This window comes from Chaetura pelagica, unplaced genomic scaffold (genome assembly GCF_000747805.2).
Source record: "Chaetura pelagica isolate M959 unplaced genomic scaffold, ChaPel_1.0 scaffold275, whole genome shotgun sequence".
Classification (NCBI taxonomy): domain Eukaryota; kingdom Metazoa; phylum Chordata; class Aves; order Apodiformes; family Apodidae; genus Chaetura; species Chaetura pelagica.
The window spans coordinates 3,455,011-3,478,601 of NW_009953486.1; the positions used below are offsets into that span (position 1 = coordinate 3,455,011).

Consider the following 23,591-nt stretch of genomic DNA (forward strand, 5'->3'; position numbering starts at 1 on the left):
GTGAGAAGTATGACCTGTCATTTGATGTCACAAGGCCTCCAGACCATCAGAACATCCCTGCTATCCCAGAGCTTCCTGCTCTAGCCAGCCTTGTGGACCTAAGCATGGTGTTTTCATACAGCTGTCATTCTCTGCTTTTTCCTTTATGTTGTAAACAGACTGCAAAAAGATTTCTTCAAAGTTAATCACATGAGGCCTCTAAATACAGCCTTCCTTACCACACTAGTACTGGTTTGTTTAACCTTTCCTCCCCCTCCTTCTTCTCCTGTTGAGTGGTATTTGGAAGTACGGTAGCCTGTGATAATTATGACAATAAGGCTGCTGTGTAGCCTGGCCAGAATATGGCTTTTGCAGACACCCTCAAATTAGCCTGATCTCTGCAATAGACCAGCTGCTATCTGGAGAGACTGTTGTGAGAGTCTGTCTTTTTTTTTTTTTTTTTTAGAAAAAAACATGATTTCTGAAAAACTAATGAAGTACTAATTCATTCAGAATTTAATTTGCTTAATGAATATGATAATCTCAAGCAAATGACAATGGCTGTTCATCTGTGAGCTGTGTAATCTTGATTTTGAGGACTCTCTTAAAAAAGTGAGGCACTCACTTTTTTATTCTGGTGTGTCTTGGTTGTGTAGTATTTTGTATAGTGTCAAGAAAACTGTCATATTTGTACAACCATGGACTAACTAGATTGAAGGAACCTGTTTCCTAGTTACCTTGACACAGTCCATGACATAAGTGGACTTTCAACAGAAGGAGGTCCTCAGCTTCCAAAGGTGTTACCTGTTTCTTTTTTATTTCACTGGATAAATATTTGAGCATGGACTGATAAATCTGGGAGTTGTTTTTGGTGTGTGACATGCAACAGCTACAGAAACTGATAGTGCTTTCCAGGAAAAAATCCCACTTTCAGGAGTCTGAAGAGGTCAAGGAAGCGTGCTGGCCACTTAGATGATTTAATTATCCTGAAAAACAGATACTGAAGGAAACTTGCAGTGCTGTGTTTGACCTAAGAAGCTCCCAAGTTACACACATAAACAGGAAATCTGCCACAAGACCTGATTATACAGCTGCAGCTTGCTAGGTGGGCACAGGCAATGAAATAAAAAAGATTTAGCTAGAACTACATTTTAATAATTGATATGACTGTAAAATATTTATTAAGTATTGTTTGATTTGTAACAGTGACCTTCTGTTCTGACCTGTTTTATCTCCTTTCCACCTCCCTATTTTCTAAATACTTCTTTCCTTCATTTTTCACCCCCCTGCCTTTTCTAAGGTTGTTTCCAAAAGGCAGAAACAGTGCTAGACTGACCCAGTTTTTTTATATAAAGGCAGTGGGCCCAAGCCTCTGATTCCTGGGAGGATTAAAAACTTGAATGAACCAGACTAAGGAAGTTGTGCTCAGAGCCACAGGAGGAGGAAACTGTAGTAATTCTAAGTGTGTATTTGGAGGGCCAGCAATTGCACTGTATTGTAGTTTCCTTGGATCACATGTGATGAGCCAGTTCTTGGAAGCAAGCTTGAGTCCTTTATGAAAAGGTGAAGATGACTCATCTGACAACAGTGGCCCATAAATCAGGGATGATTTACTGCTGTGGTAGAAGCCATATACCCTGCAGGTATGGTGAGTGCAAATGAGACACTGCATGCTAAGAAAACCTCACCTCTTCCCTTCCCCAAACTAAAAGCCATGGTACAAAATCTGTGGGAGAATTAATTCTATCCATTTAGTTATTCTGCAGGCAATTCTCAGCAACAGTTACGGGGAAATCCATTAATATCTAGTCTATGCATAAATTTAGTTAGGTTTAAAAGGAAGGTGAGGGAAAACCAACACAGCACAAACCTACCCCCTCTCTCTTGTTCCTATGCTTTTGAGTGGCAAGTCTGAAATTAGTTATATTAAAACTAAAAAGCATGTAAAAAAATTCCTTCTGGCTGAGACTTTGCTTCTACCAGTTCAGTCTTTTAGATACACACTGTCCATCTTATTTTGCTCCTGTTTCAACTGCAATGAAGTGCTTGGCTTTAAGTGCATAAAACATTTTTGCTGAATTTCATGGACAGGTTTAAAAAGTATTTAAAAAAAAATCCTAAATGTTACCAGTAACATAGTGACCATTCCTACAAATGGTGAGGGCTGTGACTCTGAGTGCCAGAATCTCTGCTCAACCTGTGGTCCATCAGTAGCTCACAACTGCTACAGCACCTTGTTCTGGTCAGGTTTTTGTCATTAAAAAAGCACAAATGGCTGTGACAACCAGAGCAGCTTACTTTGGTCCCTATTGATTAAGCTCTGCAAATTAGATTTAAGTAAGTTCTTTCTGTAATTGTGCTGAAAATCCAAACGGACTGAAGGACCGGAATCATAATCCGGTGTAAAATGAAGCGTTACAGAGTATTATTATTTGCTTTTTGTGTATTTCCATCTTGGTGTATGACTGCATGTCACAGGCCAGATCTTCAGGCATGTGTAAATGCCTAATTTCTGGGAGAGGAGATGAGCCTGAACACATGCTGCCACTTGTAGGCAGTTTGACAGGGCAAAACAAATGCACTATTTTAATCCCTAAAATGTTTTCTCCTTATTACACTTGCTTTAGCAGTTTTTCTGCAAGTGAATTTATATGACTATTCTCACTTGTGATGCATTACAGCTTTTTGAACCCTGAATTTTTTATTTCTAGCTTCATATGTGCTACTTACGCTAGACCTATTTAAGGAATTGACTCTGTGTCCCAGAAAAGGCCTTGGTTATTCCTGTCTGCATTTACACCTGCTGCTCTGCTTTTCCCTTGCCTGCTGCTCATTGACCTGCTGCCCTTGTCTTCACTGTGCCTGGAAAACATATTTGATTATGAATTCCTGGAACTGGAGTCCCAGAAGTAGAACAGAACAGTGTGAGTAGTTAGTGTCTCCCCAGAAGACAATCTCTCATCAGTTGTTCACTGAACATGTGAAACTTTTTCTTGTCCATAGATAGGAGTAACTACCTCCTGCAATGACTCTTGCACAAAGTAAATACCCAACATTTTTAACAGGAGGTGCATGCTGAATCCTTGCTAATAAAAACCTGCACCAAGAGCAGATTTGAGTTGTGTGCAAGTTGTACAAATGAAAATAACACACAGGACTAACTTCTCTCTGTTGCAGCCCTTTATAAATTAATTAGTGTGTTCAAAATTTATTGCCAAACATCCTGTGGGCTGGTCTGAGGCAGCAAATTGCTCTTTGTGGTTCAGCTGCAGACCATGGCTCTTACCCAGATTTGATAGTGTTCCATAATTAATTGTGCATGCACTGTGCTTCATTATTGAAGCAAGCAAGCTCCTCTGGTTGAAGAGCTTTTGTCCAGAGGGTCCATTATGATCACACACTCATGGCACTTAGGTTTTTTACTTGCTGACCAGGGATTTATATTAGTGAAGCTCGCTCTGTTTTTGCAAGGGTAATACCTAAAAGGGAACAAAGGCTACCTTTTTCAAGAGCTTTTAGTTCGTTAAGAGGAAGGGACAGGGTAGTCAAGGTATGGCACATACAGATAGATGTACTTGAACCTCTACTAATACGCCTATTGGGGCTGCACTGCAGCTCCCTTGGACCTGAAGAGCTCTGTAAAAGGAGGCTAAACTGACTCATTGCTTGGAGACATTTACAAAACTTGAGCTTTCTCCCTTTCCTCCTGTTTTTATGCTTGAAAATTGTCTCAAAGTAACTCTTGGGAGCTGACACTAAACCTCACCCCCCTGAGTGTAGGCAGGGTGCTGACACTGGGTGCATAACAGGGCTTCCAGGTGCTCATCACTGCCTGACACCAAGGAAGGGCATGGGGAGTATTACTGCCTATGGGATCCGTCAATCTAAATCCTAGATATAGCTCCAAAACCTCTCAGCTATCACTTGCACCTCCCCCAGTCTTTCCCCTACATCCCTGCAATATTTTTCTTTTCTGTAGCCTGAAAAGCTGAGCCCACAATGGAAAAGAGACAAAACATTTAAAAAATCCCAAATCCTCACACAGTGCCAGGTTTCAAAAGCACTTGGGCACTGTGTGAGCAGTTAATAAATACTGCAGCCACATGCAAATCTCCAGCAGCAACCCCCCAGCCCATCCCTGCTGCCAGCATCTCCTCTTGCTGTGTAGTGCAGAGCAAGGAGAACAGGAGACTCCCTCAGCCTACACACACGCCCACAGAATTAAATTGTAGCTCTATATATAGCTCCAGTCTCATGCGAGAAGCTGAGACTTTCACAGACGCCCACGCTGTGCTCACTGGGTCTATTTTTAGCATCTGTGGCAAAGTTACCTGGATGATTTCTGCCAAATAAGAACGAAATGCATTAAATTGTACACACCTAATTAGCAGTGACAGGTGATTTGTCTTTGTGCCTGCCCCTGCCTTTCTGTCTCTGGAATAAATCTGTGTTGAGTCTTCCCAGCCTTCTGAAATCAGGGCAGTTCCCTGATTTCTAGTTCATCGAGTGGGAGTTTGAGCACAGTTGGAGCTTCATCAAAAAACCTTTATAATCTCTAGGTGAATTTTGGGAGAACTGCCTCAGTTCATTGTCTACTTAATAGTATTCTGCAGTAGGGCTACTAATACTTCGTACATACCAACTCCCCCACTCCTTAGTCAAAATCAAATACAATATTCCCCAATGTTCTGTGGATTCAGCCCTGTTTCCCACTGAATTTCTCTGTCTAGAGGGCAATGCCTTTTCAGTGAGCAAAGCTGCACTGAGATGTTTCTGTGAGCAAGTTGCACTGGACGTGCCATTCCTGGGAAAGGGGACACAGCTTTTGTTTCTTCAATAGGTAAAATTTTCCTTTGTGATCACTTTGTGTTGAACTGCTATGCTCTTTGCTTTTAGGCTGCAAATCTGAAGTGCTGTTTTCTTGGTATTGTTCTGTCTCCAGCAGCTCTCTACGCTTCATGGTCTGTTACACGAGGCTGACGTACAAACCAAGCTCTAATCTGGGTGTGCATTTAGCTATGTCTGCAGTTTCTGGGCAAGTCAGCTCAAAAATCCCTTTCCAAGAACCTCAGGGCAACACTAGAAGTACAGATTTCCAGATGTGGTAAAGTACTAATAAAGAAACCTCCTTTTCACTTTACGTTTCCAAGAAACCTTGTCCCAGCATGATCCGTGTACTCGTGCCAAGATTTTAAATGTGGTAAACATCAGTTTTAGGTTCTCAAGTTTTGGTTCCACTCTGTGTCCAGAAAACAATCTTTCTTGCTGTCTGACTCCTTTGATGCCCACATTTCTGTATATGAATTCCTGTCTCCATACTCTGAGTGCTGCTTAATGCATTGTGTCTACTTATGCAAAAATCCAGGGAGGTGAAACTGAATATGAAGGGAAAATTACAAGTATAATCTTTTCTGGGAATTCATGTTTTCATTGAAACATTAAGTAGTAATGGAGTGTCTTTGACTGTGGTTATACATGGCATACTTGAGAAGTATCAGCCACCCAGGCCATTCAAACATTAACTTTTTCAAGAGTTAAATATCAAATTCAATTAAACAACCTTTTCCTGTGTCATTCTTCAGTCTGGCAACTATTTTACTCCTCCAGGTTTCAGCTTAAACCCCTTCTTCTAGAACAAAGTGAGTCTGTAAGGCAGAAAGCAGTTACTGCAAATAATTGTACTTGCAAATGTCTTCCTGCCTCTTGACACAAAGAGCTCTCAATTCCCTGAATTCCATTGAGGGCTTATTATCTGCACACCAAACACATCATAATGGGAACCAAGACCTGTTGGGAGCCCTGTTGCCTAATGCACAGTAGAATATTGTAAATACACACCACGGCCCCTGGGGCACTGGGAGTGCATGAATTAGTAAGAGAAAACACTACTGGAAAGGAAAATCTGGAGAAAATAGAATATTGCCATTTTGGATGGAGGATGGAGGGAGATGTTCATGTTTCCACGGCAACAAGTGGTAGATGAAATTGGCTGGAGCATGAAATGTGGTGAATACACTTTTCAAAACCAGCAATGCACATAAAGTAATATGTGAATCTACTCATGCTGCAGTCAGTCAATAATAAATCTGAAGTCAGTGGAGTTGCACTGCTGTAAAAGTAAAGTCTGTCCCTGTATAACAGAATACCTCAGTTTGGTTTTTTTTGCGATGGAATGATTGGGAAAATGAAGAAAAATAGGGATTTTTACCTTCAGCTGCATAAACACTCTTTAGCATGATAACAGAGAGTTTGTTTTCTCAGCAGGTTCACAAATACTGTTGAAGTGTGTTACAACCAGAACCATTAAAAAAAATAGTTGTTCTGAGAAAATGTTATTGTCTTCCCATTTTGCAGTCACACAGACACTAACGTTTGGTGTATTTTGCACATTATATACATCAGCTCAGCTTTCTCTCCAGAGTACGGAGCTGGGCTATGTTAGCTGTGAGGCAATTTTCTAGACAGCTAAAGACTTTAAAATTCCTGCAAATGTGCTGAAAAATATTGCTCTTGAAAACAGCTGCCTGATTACTTGCCATTCTTATGCAGACAGCTATTGAATAACTGCTCAGTAATCTGCCAGTACTAAACTACAGGTCTGTAGCCTGACGCTGCATGTGGATTCAGAGCTGAGCTGGCAAGTTCTGTTGATGTTATCCCAGTGTTATTAGTGCAGCAGCAGCAGCAATGTGCTCTTATCTGCATAGGTAGTGGCAAAATCATACATAAACCAGATATTTCTATTGATGCCCATGTCCCAGTCAGTACTTCACACCTGAGCTCTTAGCAGAACATTCCTTAGCCATAGGTTTCTGAGTTGTCACAAGGAGACTCTGCTGCACAAATACTAGTGCAATGAATGGATTTAAAGATCTCAAAATCTCATGCAAGGTTTTCACTCTGCCTGATGTGGTTACATTTCCACACTACTGCCAGGTTGTGCTCTGGGGTGCTCTGGATTTTGTACTCCAGAGGGATATCTCTAGGGCTTTGACTCTTTGGTCTTTACCCATACCCATTTTTACTTTGTTTTTTTGGATATGTTCTTTCTTTTCCTGGTATAAATATTTTTCTACATGCATCCACCACTTGAGCTTGTTTGCACGGTCACATTCTATTCCGGTGGATGAGTTAGGGGCTGAGCTAAGCTCTGCCAGTACACATATGGGATGGAAGTTGTGTGGGAGATTGCTTCCAATCTGTTTTGCCATTCCTGTCTATTCTAGCAATCTCTGTACCGTCTGTTCCCTGAGATGTGCTGAATCTTCTGCGTTCCAGGAGGAAGGAGCTAAATGAAAACCTGTCTTTCAGCACTTGGAACAAAGCTGCTTTTTTATGGCTGAGTCACTAAAGTTGCTATATGCTTTTACAAGGCTTTCATTCTGTGTGTGTGTGCTTGTATGTTCCATGTTTGAGGGTCAAACTCTGCCTTTGAGACTGTTTGAGGTCCCTTCCGATCCAAATCATTGTATATGACCCTCTAGACATTACCAATAAAACTAATAGCCCACACCTCACATTGTTGCAGAAGACCAGGGCAATCAAGTATGGAGGTTTCCTTCTCTACATCTATCTACAGACAGTACATTACCTAGCTTCTAGCAATGACCAGCCCTTTTCTTCACCAGTAGAGCAGTTTCCTTTTTAAGTCCTCATGCCTCTGTTAAAATCATTGCAATAATTCTTTAGGCTTAATTAAGCAAGCTAAATGGTGAATGGTAAGCCTGTAGTTATACCTGTAGTCCATTAGACCTTTTACACTAAGAAAAGTCAGGCTGTATTGAAGAGATGTGACCTTCTAGACATTTCAGCACTGTGATATGTGGCTGGAAATGAGATAATTTTCGCAGTGAATATTCTGTGATGGTCTGAGTTAGTTTTAGGGAGAAGTAGAGTGGAAACCATGTTGTGTATTTTTTAGAGCCTTAAAATTAGGCAGCTGACCTATTAAGATATTTCACAAGCAGTTGACTGATCAAAACACTGGAATTAACAATATCTAAGAGCAGCTTGAAATATTTCCCTAAGATGAATACACAGGGCTTGCAAGGTGAAGAAAATCTAGATGGAGGTCCATGACACTTTCCTTCCTAAGACATTGGGTATTAATGCAGCACATCTATTATTTGCTCTGCCTGTAACTCTGAACTTCATGTAAATTGTAATGTGATATTTTCTACTTGTATGAGATGTGTATGGTTTTTTTGTGACAGGGACTGTCATCTGCTTGTCTTGTGCAGTCAGTGGCACAATGCACTCTTTTCTTTTGGGTGTAAAGTGCTACCATGCTACAAAGAATAAAGAGCAATCACTGAGCCTGGAAGAAGGTGATTATTCCGTCTCCAGCATTGCAGGGCCATCAGAAAGTGCACCCCAAATCTCATCTATGTGGACTCAGCAGCTTATTTCTTAGTTGAGGGCAAGGGTGGTGGTGGCAGTGATGTTTTCCTCTGTAAACTCTGGTCCATTAGGATTTGCGCTCTGATCCATATGCAAACTTTTCATTCTTTGTCTCCTGAGGTGAAGTTTAATCAAATGCACACATGTGAATGAGCTAGTCTAAATATCAATAAATGTTTCTGTCAGGAAAGGCTTGAGATACTTAATATTTAATAAGCCTTGAAAATGAACTTCTGTTCCTGTTTCTCAATTTGATTTCAAGCATTTTGGCAGTGAGCAGTGCTCACTGTCCCAGTGAGGCAGGCACAGCACAGATTATTTAACAATCCACTTTGTCTCATCTGAAATATTCATGTTAGCAGATATCCAAATGCAACTCTTAAAAAAACACACAAAAACCAAATAGCGCAATCCGAGCCTCACAGTTACCTTAAATCTTTGCTTTAGGCTACACATCACAGTAATGCTGTTATCTCTCGTAGCTCTACCCTGTTGCCCTGGTTACTGATCCAAACCAGAGCACCCCTGCAGCTGGAGTTACACAAACACCTTATCCATGTGAGGGTAATACTGCTAAAGGTGCTTCTTCCCTAAAGCAGAAATACAGCCCCCAATGCATGCAGCAGCTTTCCCTTGTTCAAGTAAGCAAGCAAGCATGCAGCTATAACAATTGCCTTTATCCTCAAATTCAGCCAGTGCTAACAAAGCAAAATTAGATTAATAAACAATTATTATTGTTAAAGCACTAGCCTTTCTGGAAGACCTCAAAATCTTGATTTTGTATCAGTGGAGCTGCAGGTAGATTTGGCAGAATATTATCTCTCACATTGATTTCTGTCTTGAAAACATGGGAATCCTGAATGAAGAGGGAGTTTAGATTTTTTTCAAGTGGCTGATTGACAGCTGAAAATGGGCTATATTAGTTTGTATGTGACTTCCTGCAGGATATGGGCTTGGGGGTGGGTGACAGTGTCTCATCTGACAATACTCAGATGCTCCATAGTAAAGGGTGGTCCCTCCTGTTCTTGGATAGACTTACTTTGAGAGTTTCATTTCAATTTGCTGCCGGATTTCCTGTCTTTCCTCATCTGTTCTCCTTGGAAAAATATTCCTGTCTTCCAGCTCCTGCTTACTTGGTCTGTTTCGTAGTTTTACTGCCAGCAATTCTTTCTTGCATTTTCTTGGCAAAGTACCTGGGACATGCATTGGAAAGAAAGTTATTAGGAGGACAGGTCCCGGAGATGAAACATGAACATATGAAGAGTGGAAAACCTATAGAGTGACAGTATGTTAGTGTGCAATGAGCCGTTGTACACATTACTGTAAGTAGCATTACTGTTGTGCTGGGCTTCAGAAGTCCTGTGCAGAACTTCAGCAGTCTGAAAATTGTCATTGCAGAGCAGCACCAGTCAGATGGAGTTTAGAATACTGTCCAGGTATGCAGGAACTACAGTTAAATCTCTGTGTTTCTTTCATCTTGGGAGTGTGTTGTGTAATACAAGGCTATTTCGTTTTGGTTCCTTTTTACTTTAAAGGTTTTTTATTATTATTTTATTTATTTAATGCTTCACCTTTTCTATAAAAGGTCAGCTCATTTTTAAAGAAAATTACATTGAATTGGTATTTTTGGCATTTGACATAGGATCAAAGTATATTTTTATTTTAAATGATGCTCTGGAGGTTGTCAGGATACTAAATCCTAAAAAGGTTATTGTTCCCAGGTATTGGGGTTTTATTTGCTTGGGACCTGTGAGCCTATGTTACTATTATCACTACTGATCTCACATTTATTTGCATGGACACGAGCCTATACCAAATCCACAACATACATGTTGGGAAGACTGGGGCAAGATAGTAGTTATGGTCTCCCCATGTGAGCAGGGACAAGTTTCTTGATAGTTGCAGTGGTGTAAAGTTAAACTTCTTTGAAAGTTCAAAGCACCATTTACAGTCTAGAAGCTGTGCCCTTGTTTAGCTCTTTCTTCCTAATGCTCTCCAAGTTTGGTGCAAATATTAATTAAATTAGACCTCAGCCCTCTGTGAAGTAGTAGGTATGCATTTAACAGATGGGTAAAGAAGTTAAACGATTTGGCTGATGCCACACAGAGCCTTTGCTAACTGAATATATGGCTCCATCAGAAACACTTGTCTCACTGGGGGTCGGTGCAGAGTAGGCAATGGCAGTGCTTGATCCTTACAGCACAGGAACAAATAGAATTCCTTCTGGAAATAGTCCAAAGCATTTTTGGGGCTTACAAAACTCCTGCGTATTCCTGAACATGTTTTCATTTTCACCTGGAAATTTTAAGCAGGTGGTAAGAGGAATTTGTTTATGTCGGGACATTGCTGCAGAGTAACTAGACGTGCACACTGAGCCCATTGTCACCAGAACAGGACAGGCATCCTGCCCATATACTGGCCATCTGCATAGTGCATTTGCAGGCAGGTCAGTGCATCTTCAGTGCACTGGAAGCAATACATGTATACAATATACAGTACATGCATGCATCTCTGTTGAGAACTGCTTTGAAGGAAACAAGGAAGCCCTACATTTGTAGTCAACACATTTTTTTGAGATGCATCTTAAATGGTTATTCTCCCATTCATCAGTGACTTCTAAGGTATGAGCATGCAGGACTATCTGCACTCCCTTCATGCTGTTACAAAACTACTTGCCATACCATAGTATACATGGTCTTTGAATTGTGGGAGGACAAGGGCTAGAATCACAATGATTATGTGCTCAAATGTCAGGGCTCATTGTCTTCTGTCCCTTATCTCATTGAAAGGCAACTAAAACTGATGTGCTGCAAGTAAAAGACTGGACCTTTTTGCAACAAGTCAGGTTTTGAAGCTGATGTGGAGACACAGGCTTAAGTGAACTCAGTGTGTGCCCTAGAGCCTTGTGTTTCAAAGTGAGATGGAATAATGCAGTATTTTCCTTGAAACACAGTAAAATGAAGCTGCTTTTCAGAGCCTTGACTACTTGCAGGCTGCTCTGCTGTACACTTAGAAGCAGTCTATTACTTCATGAAATTAAAAACATAAGTCATATCTGAAAAATCTCAACTTTAACTTAAATCCTGCTATTGCATTAGAGGAGTAGACAGCATATAACCCACTCAAGTTAAACTATGCTCACTTCATCCAGATGTCTGGATTTCTAAATGGCTTACACTATAACCACTCCCTTTTTTTTTAGGGTATTTCAGCAAACAAAAATGCAAGAGATCTTGATTAATCTGATCTAGTCTAAGGAGCCATTCCCCACAACTGAGCAATTGGGTTAATTCCTGACAAATAATACCTGCCCAACAAAGTGAAAAGAGGGAGATGATGTTACTCCCTTTGGGGAGACATGCCAGGAAAAACTGTGTGATTCATCTGTTTTTGTCTTAACCAGCTCAGTGACAGCCAGTTATGTCCACCTGCTGCAGAAATCCATACCTGATATTTCAGAATTAATAAACAAAACCAGAGAACAAAGAAGAAATAAAGCCCAAGACTAGTTTTCCCCACATACAGTTTTAGCACCCTGAGGCAAATTCCTTTCTGATCACTCTCAGTGGAAAGTGAACCTGCAAATACCCTTGTTTAAGTATTTTCTTCCTAATGGTTCTTTTTCCTGGTCAATAAGGCATGTTCAATGCTGGTCTGCCCCATAACCAAACTCTCAGGTAGGATTTTGGCTGTGGCTTGTTTCATTATTTAAGACAGCTCAGCTAGGTCAACAATAAATGCTTTTGAAGTTCTTGCAAACCAGTCTAGATATTTTAAACGAGAAAGGATCTGGAGCTTTCCGGTGAATTCTTATGGTGGTATCACTGTCACTACTGCATCTGTCGTTCCTCTGTGAAATGCAATTGAATGAATGCTGGCACACACAGTGCCACCCAGCGTCAAGATCAGAAATGTCTTGCTCATATCCCGGCTTGCAGGGAGTAAATGGGCCCTGCTTATCCCCGAAGCTGGTGTCTTCTCGGGGGCTGAGTTCACACCAGGACTTCTGTGGTTTAAGCAGTCGTGTTGCCCAGCTTGCCACGTACCTGTTCATGGCAGCCTCCTTAGACATCAGGCAGCTGACACTGTATGGCCTGGGTTTTTGCTGTACCCCTAAAATGTGCCTCAACATGAACACGAGCAGAGCAAGCTCCAGGCTTGTATAAGAAATTAGGAATTTTGTAAATGCACACTTAAAACCTATAAGGACAAGACAGTTCACTATGATCTTCAGCAATGTTCAATAAAATGATCTTATGTGCAAAGCTCCAGCATCATGATGACTGGGAGAAGTTTTAGGGGTGTATCAAACAGGCTTCGTGGTGCAGAGAATGAAGTTTAGGTGTGAAGAGACTCGAATGCCAAAGAGTGAGATAAATTAATTATGAGGAAGCCTGTGTAGCTACAAAGAAATGAGAGAAAATTCTTCATAACAATTGTTTTTGTTGAAGTTGGAATGTGTTTTGTATGGAAAGAGGTGTTGTATTCATATCTTGGGCCTCTTTATCGAATTATAAACTATCTGTTTGCTCTCCTTGCCCTCAATGTACATCTGGAGGTAATTACTAATCTGTATAGAGTAAACATTCTATCTGATTTCATAACAAACATGCATTTCTAGCCTTTCAGTTAAGGAATCTAACTGTCTGTATATCTACTGTGTGCTGCCATTACATCATAAGAACTGGGAAAGCAAGTCTGTATGTGCTTCTAGCCCTTGACATTTGATTCGGGCCATTAATCTCATTCACTAAAGCATTCAAGAGCATATCAGGACCACCTAACTATATTCGTCAGTTAGTCCTATAAACTTTTCCATTCAGCTTTTACATCAGTTGGTCTAGCATTGCCTTATAAAACTTGCTGCATGTAAACCATTCCTAGGCCATCCTCAGTACAGCAGCTCTAATGCTCAACTGTAGCAAGCAGACATATTTCAGAACTCTAACACTTATTGTGGAAAGCCAAGAGCTGCTCTGGATGCCACTGAAATTTGTACAGTAATCAATGTTCTTCTGTCATAATAATTTCTGTCTTCACAGGCACAAAATAATTATTTTGCTAAATATATAGAATATTCATCTTCAACAGTAAAATATTCAGTTTTATTTTTACAAGTAGGGAATAACATATTTTTTGCCTAGTTGTGACTCTACGTCTTAAAATTTATAACAAAAGAGACCACTTTTGTCATCAGGAACAACACATAGAAAAAAAAGATAACTTAAAAATCACCTTTTAAGTTATATCCTTTAATGCATTATATGAGGGATTCTCATTTGTTTTGCTTTTTCTCAGCTGTCTATTCTCTTACTAGGTATCTTAACACAAAGAAGCAGAACTCATGAGTACTGCATGCTACTTAAACTTCCTAATAGCAATATTAAAATTATCCTTTAGCTGTTATAACAATTATTTTTTTTATTATATTTTTTCTCTGCCTGCCTTCTCTTATTGTATTAAGAGATTGAAAGATTCCTTTCAGACTAAATCTTTATACTGCTAACAGAAAACATTAAAGCTGGAAAGAAAAATACATTTTCTAATGAGAGTTGATTATTGTGCCAAAGGCACTTAAATAATTGCTCAGAATTATACAGTGTGCTGCCCATATGTCTTAAGAAAGGGAAAACTGATCAAATGGAGAAGCAACTTTTTTCTTCAAGATATTATCTCTGGATGTTTGTCCTTCCTAGATTCATTGGTCTCTTCTTCAGTAAAGCATTTGACACCGTCTCCCACAGCATCCTTGTAGATAAGTTGATCAGGTATGGGTTTGGTGATCAGGTAGTGAGGTGGATTAGGAACTGGTTGAAAGGAAGGAGTCAGAGAGTTGTAGTCAATGGGGCAGAATCTGGTTGGAGGTGTGTGACTAGTGGAGTCCCACAGGGGTCGGTACTGGGACCGGTGTTGTTCAACATCTTCATCAACGACCTGGATGAGGGTATAGAATGTACCCTCAGCAAGTTTGCTGATGACACTAAGCTGGGAGGAGTGGCTGACACACCAGAAGGCTGTGCTGCCATTCAGAGAGACTTAGATAGGCTGGAGAGTTGGGCGGGGAGAAACATGATGAAATTCAACAAGGGGAAGTGTAGAGTTTTGCATTTGGGGAAGAGCAACACCATGTCCCAGTACAGGTTGGGGGCTGAACTGCTGGAGAGTAGTGTAGGTGAAAGAGACCTGGGGGTCCTGGTAGACAGGAGGATGACCATGAGCCAGCAATGTGCCCTTGTGGCCAAGAAGGCCAATGGCATCCTGGGGTGCATTAGAAAGGGTGTGGTTAGTAGGTCAAGAGAGGTTCTCCTCCCCCTCTATTCTGCATTGGTGAGGCCACATCTGGAGTATTGTGTCCAGTTCTGGGCCCCTCAGTTCAAAAAGGACAGGGAACTGCTCGAAAGAGTCCAGCGCAGAGCTACGAAGATGATTAGGGGAGTGGAACATCTCCCTTATGAGGAAAGGCTGAGGGAGCTGGGTCTCTTTAGCTTGGAGAAAAGGAGACTGAGGGGTGACCTCATCAATGTTTACAAATATGTAAGGGGTGAGTGTCAGGGGGACGGAGTTAGGCTTTTCTCAGTGATGACCAGTGATAGGACAAGGGGTAATGGGTGTAAATTGGAGCATAGGAAGTTCAAGGTGAATATCCGAAAAAATTACAAAGATGATTAAGGGAGTGGAACATCTCCCTTATGAGGAAAGGCTGAGGGAGATGGGTCTCTTTAGCTTGGAGAAAAGGAGACTGAGGGGTGACCTCATTAATGTTTACAAATATGTAAGGGGTGAGTGTCAGGGGGACGGAGTTAGGCTTTTCTCAGTGATGACCAGTGATAGGACAAGGGGTAATGGGTGTAAATTGGAGCATAGGAGGTTCAAGGTGAATATCTGAAATTTTTTTTTTACTGTAAGAGTGACAGAGCCCTGGAACAGGCTGCCCAGGGAGGTTGTGGAGTCTCCTTCACTGGAGACATTCAAAACCCACCTGGATGCGTTCCTGTGTGATGTACTCTAGGTGACCCTGCTCTGGCAGGGGGGGTGGACTAGATGATCTTTTGAGGTCCCTTCCAACCCCTAAGATTCTATGATTCCACTTTTCACTATATCACCACTGCACTGGAACGATAGCCCTAAAATGGGATGCTTCCAAAGCATCCACAGCATAGACACCAGGTATGCAGGAAGCTTGGCCTGCTGACTGTGAGATGTGTCTGCAGGAGCTGCCATTATTGTTATGTTGTGCAAAGAGCACCTAAGTCACTGAAAGGGTAGAGCATACTGATACATAACCCTAAACACAACTTTTGTGTGCAGTACCTACAAAGACAAACATACTAACGATCACCATGACTAAATTTAACCCTCACTAGGACCCCTTGAAAAAACTGATGTGGCAATAGAAGATTTTATACTGATTAACATTTTCTGTTGCATACTGCCTTGTTTAGAGCATTCCATTAGGCTACAATAGTATATCTTTATAACATAATAAGTGACTTTCCTTACCAGAAATAATGGAGTCATTCAAAACTTCCTCATCCTGATAAAAAACAGAGTCTTCCTTGAGCTCTGAGTTAATTATCATGTTTTCTTTGTTCTCATCTGACTCTTTAACCGAGTTCCGCTTATTTTCTGAGTCACTGCTGTAGGTCAGCGAGTTCTCCTTTTCTTTGTTGCGCTCTATGCTAGATGTTCTGGATGGACGGACATCCACTCTTTTTTTTGGAGAGCCTTTGCTTTCTCTTCCGTGGAAGCTGTGGGAGGAAGGTGTACAGCCCAGTTTTCACAAAAGACTGTTATGTTGCTACAGTAGGAACTTATCGTTATATGACAATGAGCAGAATATCCTGTATCTTGTAAAGGCCTGGGCAGACTTGAACATGGGACAATGCAGGGTAGCGTTCTCAAGAGTGTGTTGAGAATGGCTAATGTGGATCTACTTTCCTATCTCTGTCATAAAGATAAGGTACAGAAGGGTAGTGACTAATGTATTTCTTTGATATACAGCCACATGCTATACTGTACAGATTTTAAAAACCCCCTCACAGTACATCCTTCTAATGTAAAACATTCATGGCATGAAATATTACCATTCTGATACTTTATGATCATGACAAAGGTTAACAGGGCCTGGAAATAATATCATACGAATCTGTTCCCCGTGACAATAGCTGTTATGGAATTGAGAAATGTTACCAACTTAACTCCAAAGCTCTAGGATGGAAAAGGTTATCTGTGTCCTCCTTTAATACACAGGAGGGCTTATAATGAAAACCAGACAAAGTACCCAGTGCACTCCCACATAAGCATTTGTATTAGAAATTGGTACCGTATATGCTCGTGTATAAGTAAGGAGACACACACTGCAAAAGCAGCATTTCTCATCTGTAGAGGACTGGTATGTAGAGCAGGGTATGTCTTAGCTACTTGGTGTCTTGTGAGCAGATTATATTTTGCAATAGGTCAAGGATTATCAAATTATTCTACCTGTTTGAAAACCTACTTCCATGTCATAGTAGCTTCCTTACAAAGGAAGAGCATACTTTGAAGTAACTGCCAAATTAAGCATTTAAACAAGAAATGGATGTTTAGAGTAGTCATATTAAGAGGAAGGCAAACCCAAGCTGTAGGAGTAGATAAAATGCTAATAACAGCATAGGGACATTTACCAAGAAAAATTATTTAGTGGAATGATTCTCCTCATGCACCCAGAAAGCCAAGAGGCTGTAGGTACCTGTCCTGCCGGTGTTTGGTGGCCAGAGCCCTGTGGAGTTCTTCAATGACTCTGCTGGGAGGTAAAGGCAAGTGGATGGCAGCCAGGTGAGGGGAACCAGTTGGCGTTGTTACCTGTCCTCTGACATGGGGATCTGAACTTTTCTGGCCAGAAGGATGGAAGAGGGCAGCTTGTCCTGAGATTTGGGAGGAACCAACAATGACATAGTTCTTCAGGATGGTGGAAGGAGGAGATTTCATGGCTGGGTCATCTATTTCGCTTCCTGCTGTCAAAACATAAGAGGGTGAGAGGTTGTGCAATGCTTCTTAAATTTTGCATGCTGAAATTAATTAGTTTTTCTAGAAGGTAACTGCTTAACCTGAGTAACTGAATTCAAGACTCATACTGCACAAATCCAGATCTTTGATCTAGAAGAACAGACGCCTTGTTCCCTTCCCTCAGTATCAGGTGCTCCTTTTCCACAGCCCACCAATGCATTCTTGTTTGCCAGTGCTGTTCCTCGTAACCACCAATGCCTTGTATTGTGCTGGCTTTCCAATCTAGCACTTTCTCTGCTGCACTCTGGCAGACTATTAAAATTTATGCACTGTGGTTCTCAATCAGGACAAAATGTACCAGTGTCTTGTCTGTTATCTGCTCCTCGGTGGTTGCTGCACAGCTTAGACCTATGTCTTTCATATGCCAGTTGAGGAAATGCCAGAATCATTATGAGGATAGTATTTGCATAACAAAACTTGCCAAATGAAATAAAATTAGAGGTGTAGTATTGAGCATTAAAAAGAGAAAAGAAGGGTGAGGGAATCTAATCATTTTTTACCCCCAGATTCAGATATTTCTTATGCCCTGTAAGCCTTTTATTGGAAATTAGATTTAAAGATATCAATTTTTCTGGCACCTGAGTTCAAAGCACAGTAGATATGTCCCTGGTTGTAAATTTTGTAATTTCACACTTTAAAAATAACTGAACATCTGGCCTGAAAAATACGCTGTGTGGTTTTTCTCTTCTGCAGCTCTCTTCTTTCCCTTATAACTCCGTCCCAAGCCTCTTGCACAGGGCGTTGTTCACAAGAGCTCAGTCTGGGTGTGAAGAAGCAATGCCAGTTCCTCATACAGAGTATTTCTTTTCTCTGGTTGCCACCTAGTGTTTTAAATAGGAATTTAAAGTGACACAGCTTTTGTATAAACTTGTTTTCACAGATAATTTTTAGTTTTTTCACTTTTGAGAAAAATCCTTCAGTTTATAGCAGAGAAAAGCTGCTGCTCAGGCCAGGAGTATCCTGAAATACCCATGTAAAAGGGATTTGTTTCCTATTAGCAGGGTAACTTACTGGAAAACTGAAGAGGACAAAAGTAATTTTCAATATTAACTTCAGTTATTAAATATTTCCTCTCAGAACCAGCGTCCTGCATAATGGTTACCAACTACAGGCTTTTTTAAAGTTCATGGCTGGAAATACAGTACAGTTTGTAAGGGTAGTGCTGCAAACAGAGCTTGGCATTTGAAGGTTGGAGGGCAGAATTATTGAGGACGACATCAAGAGCACAACTAGGAAGGACAACTAGGTTATGGCTCCTATAGCCATAACCAAAATCAAACACAAAAAAAATTTGAATATGACAGCACTAAGCCTGGCTTCTTTCTCACGTTTATAGGGTAAGAAGAAGAGGATCCTTCAATAAGGAGAGTTATATCCACATTAGTCTTCTCTCTTACTCTAAGAAAGGTCTAGCTTACTATTTTTTTCATTTTTGGAATGCATCTTGGAATGCACATTTCTCTCCCTCCAACCCAGAACCCTACGCCAGAGCTTCATTCACCTCTCTGTGCATCCAGAAAGCATGGGTCAAACTAGTCTAAATGTTACCCTATTTAATATCTGAACATTTCTGAAAGGACAGGGGCATTTCTTCAAGTGTCTAGGTGTCCAGTGCACAATGTCTTGCAATGAGACACGTTCCCACTGCAGATCTGCTCCTGCACTGATCAGGATGGTTGCTGCCGCCAGCAGAGACCAAACCTCTGCCAAGCAAAGATGATTTTTCAGCACTCAAGGGGATTTTGATTATGTGCTACTGTGGAGGTGCAAAGGACATTTGTGATCGATAATTGCCATTGAATCATGGCTGAGGGGATAAAGAAACATCTTGTAAGTCACTTTATACCATGGCACATTGAAAGAGGGTGTCTGTGTTTTCTCAGAGCAAGAATCCTGGGTTCAGCTCAACCCTAAAGCAGGAAGGGAGGAGACTTTTTTTTCTTTATACCTGCTTGTTCCTGGAGCAGGTCAAGGGCCAGTTTTATCATCATTGCAGTTGGACTCAATATTGAGAGTTTCCTAAGATCACACCTTATTTGTCCTAATGACAGCTGTTTAGTGAATAATCTTACAAAGTGATGTCTTGGCACATTGCCCTGTTGCCCCTCTCTCTGTGATTAATTGGTGCTTGGCTTATTCCTCACTCTACTGCTAACAGCATTTTTAAGATTGTTAAGAAGAGAAAACTAAATACAAAAGAACCCTTCTGCTTCTTAATTTTCCTCTTCCTTTTCTTTCATAATTGCTCTTTGTTTCTCTCTCCCTATACATTTGTATTCCCTTTCACTCACTGATAGTATTTTTTAGTCTTTACTGCCTTCACATCCACATAAAAATGAACAAATGTATAATCACTTTTGGAAAAGGATCTGTAGTTATTGGAGTGATTGAGAGAACTAAGAGTTGTTCTTTATGGAAAATTTAGATGAGAATGAAATACCCAAACTCATAATATATTGGATCTTAGGGGAAATAGTTTGGTTAAGCAGCAAAATACCTGCACTCAAAATGCTGTCAAGTGCCTGGTGGACCTGTAATCTCATGGCCTGCTATGGGTTAGGTTTTCCAAATAGCTTACATGTCATGCAGAGCATGGCCCTCACATCAGCTGAGCAAAGCCGAAGGGGTGTCCTGGTTGTGCCTATTCATGCTGCAGGGTGGCAGGGGCAGGCTTGAGTCTGACTCATAGCAGAGAATGTTGAAGCAATCTGAACAGCCAGTCCCAAGAAGCATTATGATAGCATTTTGAATCCAGCTCCCAACTCTTACAGCTTTTAAGCATGGACAAAATATGGGTATTTTCCACAGGAAATAAATACTTGTTATTTTCCTCAAAAAGACTGAAAATCTCAGTATTTTCTATGAACCTCAGTGGTCAGATTACAGTGCTCTTCTGATATTTTTTTTTTCCTGGTGACTTTGAAAACCCTGTTCTTTGTGCCAAAGTCTCTGTGACTGCAAATCAGGGCTGAGATAATGGCTGTCATTTAAAAGTGTAAATATTCAACAGATCTGATATTTAGATGTCAGGACTTGATTCTATTTTGCAATAAGGCCCTTTTAACTGCTTTTGCCATATGTAGGGCCCCTAAAATTGGAACAAACTAAAATCATATTCACTTTAACACATTTTCTGCAGTGCCAGAGTGTTGGAAAATTTAACATTGGCAATGCATTAGAAAATCAGGCCCAAAAGAATAGCTCTTGAAACATTAAATGAAGTCTGGCACACAGGTTTGCTATGTGGGAGCCAGGTGTATCACTTCTGTGTAACTAGACCAGATTTCATAGTTCTACTTTAGACCTACCATAGAGAGCAAACACTTCAGATAGAAACCTCTACAGAACCTATTGTCTTAAAATTGCTTTTGGCTGTTGTACTCTTACCCAGCAGAGTCTGGTTAACACATTTAAATCTTTGTTGTGTTTTATGACATATCAATAGGAGCATCTGATTCAACAGACGTTTGCAGTTGGTTTGATTTGTTTTACATGTGTTTAGTGCAAGACTTGCAGCAAAAAATTCCCTGAGAGATTCAAAGAAATATGTGAAGTACAAAGATCAGTACATTGTTATCAGGCAACCAGACTGCTCCATTCATGGATATCATTAGCATTCTCTTCACTCAATGTAGCTACCCCAATTGACAGCAGTTTGTGACAATAGGCTTAAAAAAGGATGTAAGAAAAAAACTAAGTTTTGTGCTGTGTAGGTGAACAACAAATAAGAAATGGGAAATTCTTTACTGACCAGTAATAACTGACCTGTTACAGTTTTTGTGATTTTGGAGATGGCCTTAGGTGGTGGAGCTGGGAGCAGCGGAGGGCTGGGAAGCTGTGCTGGGTTTCGTTCTGTCTGTTTCTGAGGGGAATCCATGGATTCAGATGCAAGTAAGGCTTGTGGACTGTCTTCAGATGCTGACAGGCTGGCATCTTCTAATTCTTCAGTGGGTGCTGAAGGTTTCTTGGCTAGTAGGAAGATGAGTAAAATTAATGGAACATGAAGTTAATAATAATGATAGGCCAGGGGACAGTGCCAGGAACATTCAAAAAACCAGAACACATGGCATACAGCTAGAAGCACTTCTTTTCCATAGTGAAAATAATGGTTGTGTGAAACAGCTAGCCAGCCAAAGGCAGGTAAAGAAAAAGATGTGTGAAGATATTGAAGAAAAGTTAGTTTTGATGATCCCGAGAAAACTGCTGAGCTTCCGTTACTTCCCTGAAGCCTTTTTCCCTTTCCTTTTGTGTGTTTTGGGTTTTTTGTTTGTTTGTTTTTGTTTTTAAATAATGAAGGCAGCAAGGCAAACCACCTTTTGAGGACTGCAATGCAATTTCTTCCAGCATACAACTTCAGTGACACAGTTAGTGGGTACTTGTTTGTGTTAGAAACCTACAGCCAAAGGGCAAAGAGTATCAAACCAGCAATATTACAGGAAAGCTGACTTTCCAATTCTTTGCTGTACACATAGACTTTCATAATTCATTTTTATCTTACTTAATACATGACATCAACTTGCATCCCAGCTCTTCTCTTACTGCAGCTGACTCAGGAACTGTTGAGTCTTTTCCTGAGGTTAAAGTTGATAACCCAGAAAAGTCTGCAAGGAAAAAGGTTTGCCAGTGGATCTCAGCAATTCTTGTGGAACTGAGGAGTGAAGTGCTTTAGAGAAACTTCCATCACCAGAGCTGTAATTTGAGATGGTGGAGCAATGTTCACTTCAGGATTGTCTCCTGAAAGAGGGCAAAATCACTTAGCTCTTGAAGTTAGCATGGGTTGAGTCACTGAGCAGTTCATCGAATTGACCCAGCTGTGATGAAAGCGCAGAGCAATAGATCAAGAAAGGCATGAAGCTGAAGCAGGAAGGACATAGGTGGAATTTCAGTGATTTTCAGTGATTAGGTTTTCAGTCCAAAACTAACATCCATGAATCCTGCTTAGATGGCAGGGCTTAAACTCACACAGGGCCTCACTGCATGATTTTCACCATGTTATACATCCTGATCTCTGCCTTGACATACATGGGGACATACAGAGAGGCTTGAACCTGGCTCTGATCCAGGCCCCCATGGCCAGGCCCCACCATGATCTCAGTAACCATGAGGTTTATTTTTCCTTGGACTGGATAAATGGCAAATCCCACTCCTCTTGGTATTTTGGATTGTCTGAATGAAGTACCTTTCCCTCCAAGGGCATCTCCTAAAAACTCACAGCAGTGGGCACCCACAGCTGCTGTGTCACAGATCTTTTCTTGGCTCAGTTTTATGTCTTGTTTTGAATACAAACTCTCTATATTAATGAACATTCAGCATCCTCATTCAGAGTGCATGGGGAGGCACCAGAACACTTAGGCAGTTGGAAACAATAGCATTGGCAAGATAATAGCGTTTAATTTGTTGACAAACAGATTAATGACTACCTCTAAAAGAAGAGGAATAAGTATTTATCGTGCAAAAAACGACAGGAAAGTAGAATAAATATGCATTGTTAACAGGAATTCTTGTGAAATTTAACTTGATAGAAAAGCTGCTGTATGTGATAGTTGCCTGAATTATGGAAGGGATTAGTTTTCCTTTAAATATACTTTCAGGGAAATACTTCGTTTCAGGCTGACACAACTTTGTGTTTTTCTGCCTGCTGCATAGAAGACCAAATGTAGAATATAGGAAGAGAAAAATAAAGTCACTAATGGGTTACGTTGCAGAAAGATCAAGAGCTACAGTAGATGTTAGTAGCTTGATCGGAAACTTAGTCAGATTTGTGTGCATTCCCCTGAGTGAAGTGATACTTTCTTCTGGCAGTAATTTCACTGAAATCTGTAGACCTCCCGGTAACATGAAGTGCTGTTTGGCACAGATGCAGAGGAGCAGCCATGGTGGGACCTTTCCTATAGAGAAAGTAGATCTGAAACACACTTGGCCTCTGTCAGACTGATCTTTTTGTTTCTGAACTCCATCCTTTCTGAGAGTAGTATCACAAAAACAAACTGGCATTGTGCATTGCTGTCTAAAGAATGTCCATTTCACATTCCCTGTGAAGAACAGTTTGCTTCTGTGTTTTTCTGTGGTTGTTTCTGTAACAACAGCACGTTTGACTCTGTCTAAAGGCAGACCTGAGTCTTGAGTACACAAACCTATTAACAGGTTTCATACTATAGAGTGAATAT

At 40.7% G+C, this 23,591-nt stretch overlaps 1 protein-coding gene across 1 annotated transcript in view; it reads right to left on the minus strand.

Annotated features, from left to right (window-relative positions):
* PHACTR3 (phosphatase and actin regulator 3) overlaps nucleotides 1-23,591 on the minus strand; it is a 48,596-nt gene that overhangs the window by 17,203 nt on the left and 7,802 nt on the right. The window contains exons 4-7 of the mRNA XM_009998746.1: nucleotides 21,190-21,393; nucleotides 17,108-17,372; nucleotides 15,880-16,127; nucleotides 9,419-9,572 (exon numbers count right to left, since the gene is read on the minus strand). Coding sequence (XP_009997048.1) covers nucleotides 9,419-9,572; nucleotides 15,880-16,127; nucleotides 17,108-17,372; nucleotides 21,190-21,393 — 871 coding nt within the window. The remainder of the gene's footprint in view (nucleotides 1-9,418; nucleotides 9,573-15,879; nucleotides 16,128-17,107; nucleotides 17,373-21,189; nucleotides 21,394-23,591) is intronic.